Raw genomic sequence first — 2,862 nt, forward strand, 5'->3', positions numbered from 1 at the left:
CGTTCCCAAAGACAAAGCTATAAAGAAGTTCGTCATTCGGAACATAGTGGAGGCCGCAGCTGTGAGGGACATTTCTGAAGCGAGTGTCTTCGACGCCTATGTGCTTCCCAAGCTCTATGTGAAGCTACATTACTGTGTGAGTTGTGCTATTCACAGCAAGGTAGTCAGGAACCGTTCTCGGGAAGCCCGGAAGGACCGAACACCTCCACCCAGATTTAGACCTGCCGTGAGTATTTTAAAAGGAGAACCTGGAAGCCAGAAAGTAATAGCTAAAAGCATTTTTCCTCATGTGACACAAGAAGTGTCAAATTAAGGTCTCTAAGGTTAAGCTCTTGAGGCACGTGAGACCCCCCACTAAGACCTTTTCCTAGAGATACCCATAAAATCTTAGAATGGGGAGTAGTAGTCTCTTTATACACCTGTGTGCTTTACATGCATTTGTAATTCAATACATAGTTAGAGTTCTTTGGAGGTGGGGAGGGAGATCTTAAGTTTATGGGTTTTGATTTACTCTTCTGCTTCTCTGTCTTATAGGGTGCCGCCCCACGACCTCCCCCAAAGCCCATGTAAGGAGTTGAGTTCTTGAGGACTGAAGAATAACCATCCTTTGGGAAAAAAATAAAATGGAAATTACACTTAATGTAGCATGTTTAGTGTATCTGTGCCAAATAAGGTGGGGGTTTCTGTGCCTTATTATCAGGTGTTGAAATATGAATTGCCATGTATTTTTTTATTTCTTTTTTTTTTTTTGTAGAGACAGAGTCTCACTTTGTTGCCCTTGGTAGAGTACCGTGACATCACAGAGCTCACAGCAACCTCCAACTCCTGGGCTTAAACGATTCTCTTGTCAGCCTCCCAAGTAGCTGGGACTACAGGTGCCTACCACAACGCCTGGCTATTTTTTGGTTGCAGTTTGGCCAGGGCCGGGGTTGAACCTGCCACCCTTGGTATATGGGGCCGGCGCCCTACTCACTGAGCCACAGGCGCCGCCCTGCTATGTATTTTTTCCTTGGAAAGAAAGGTTGCCTCTGTATATTAAACTTGTGGTCTTATCCTTTGCTTCCAAAATTTGCATAGCTGTGTGAAAAGGGGGAGAGATTAGGTATCTGAATGTTGGATTAATTCAGCCCGGGCAAGGTTAAGTTGGCATCTTAAGGCAGAAATCCTTAAGAGAGTTAAAGGAGAACTAAACTGTTGGCACATTGGGAGGTGACTTTTGACTGACCTGTTCATACACATGGATAGCTTCAAAGCTGTTCAAGATTCATATTCAGATCTTAAACTTTCTAACTTGTAATTGGTTTGCTGGTAAACTGTTGACCCAAGGTTTCTCTTTCTCTAGTGCATTTCCAGAAACTCATGGGGAAAAAAGTTAACAAGGGGTATATATATATTTGTATCTGAAAGATCCACTTCTGCTTGGATTGTTAAGGACCAAATTTGCCAAAGGAATTATGCGCCTTTCCTAAGGCTAACCCAGTAGCATGGAGATTCCTGTCATATATACCTTATGCTGAAAAATGCATTCTTTGTGTCTATATTTAAAGGAGTATGATCACAAGGAAAGGGTAAAATAATTTTAGACCAAGGGGATGCTCCTATTAATTGGAAGACTTTGTACCTCACACCCCAAAAAATCCAGACAGGATCTGCTAACCCTGACTGGGGATCAAGTACGTACCAATGCACTAATTTCACCAGGCTGAATATAATTAGTTTCAAATGGTACATTGGTGCCAGACATAGTGGCTCGTGCCTATAATATCAGTCTTGTATTTTTTATTTATTTGAGACAGTCTCACTTGGTTGCCCTTTGGTACAGTACCATGGCATCATAGCTCACAGCAACCTCCAACTCTGGGCTCAAGTGATTCTCTTAACCAGGCGTCCTCAAACTGCAACCTGCCCAGGACATTTATCCAGCCTGCCAGGTGTTTTTGCCACTGCTGCCTGTCCTTAGCAGCCGACTCGTCCTGGGGCCCCAGTCTAGCCCTCCAACGGTCTGAGAGACAGTGAGCCCCCCCGCCCCATTTAAAAAGTTTGAGGACCCCTGCCTCAGCCTCTCAAGTAGCTGGGATTACAGGCTCCCAGCTATTTTTGTTGTTGAGACAGGTGCCGTGCCATTACATCTCACAGCAACCTCAAACTCTTAGGCTCAAGCAGTTCTCTTGCCTCAGTTTCCCAAGTAGCTGGAACCACAGGCGCCTGCCACAGCCAGCTGTTTTTGTTGCAGTTGTTGTTTAGCTGGCCCTGGCCAGGTTCAAACCCACCACCTTGGTTGTATGTGCCTGGTTCTGTAACCACTGTGCTACCAGTGCTGAGCCAGTTCCTAACTAGAATGGGGTCTCAACTTGCTCAGGCTATTTTCAAACCCATGAGCTCAGGCAATCCACCCACCTCTGCCTTCCAGCTTGGTAGGATTATGGGCGACAGCCACCTTGCCCTGCCCTCTACAAGAAATTTTTAAAAACAGGTTGGGCGCTGGTGCTCACGCCTGTAATCCTAGCACTGGGAGGTTGAGGTGGGTGGATTGCCTGAGCCAAAACAAGACCCCTGTCTCTTAAAAAACCTAGGTGCTCGGTGGTGCCTGTGGTTCAAAAGGGTAGGGCACCAGTCCCATATGCTGGAGATGGCGGGTTCAAACCCAGCCCTGGCCAAAAACTGAAAGAAAAAAAAAAAAACCCAGGTGTTCCTGAGGCTGAGGTAAGAGAATTGCATAAGCCTAAGTTTGAGGTTTCTGTGATACCACTGCACTCTCCTGGAGGGCAACAAAGTGAGACTGTATTTGAGACAGAGCCTCAAGCTGTCACCCTGGGTAGAGTGCTGTGGCATCACAGCTCACAGCAACCTCCAACTCCTGGG

At 46.1% G+C, this 2,862-nt stretch overlaps 1 protein-coding gene across 1 annotated transcript; it reads left to right on the top strand.

The window, feature by feature from the left end:
* Positions 1 to 4: 4 nt before the first annotated feature.
* RPS26 (ribosomal protein S26) lies at positions 5 to 640 on the top strand (the record flags this gene model as incomplete). The annotated part of the gene is made up of 2 exons (XM_003790671.2): positions 5 to 226; positions 535 to 640. Coding segments are annotated over 2 exons (258 nt in total), but the record flags the coding sequence as incomplete, so codon positions are not given.
* Between the last annotated feature and the right edge of the window lie 2,222 nt (positions 641 to 2,862).

The sequence above is a fragment of the Otolemur garnettii genome, unplaced genomic scaffold, assembly GCF_000181295.1.
Source record: "Otolemur garnettii isolate 467f Iridium unplaced genomic scaffold, OtoGar3 scaffold00043, whole genome shotgun sequence".
Classification (NCBI taxonomy): domain Eukaryota; kingdom Metazoa; phylum Chordata; class Mammalia; order Primates; family Galagidae; genus Otolemur; species Otolemur garnettii.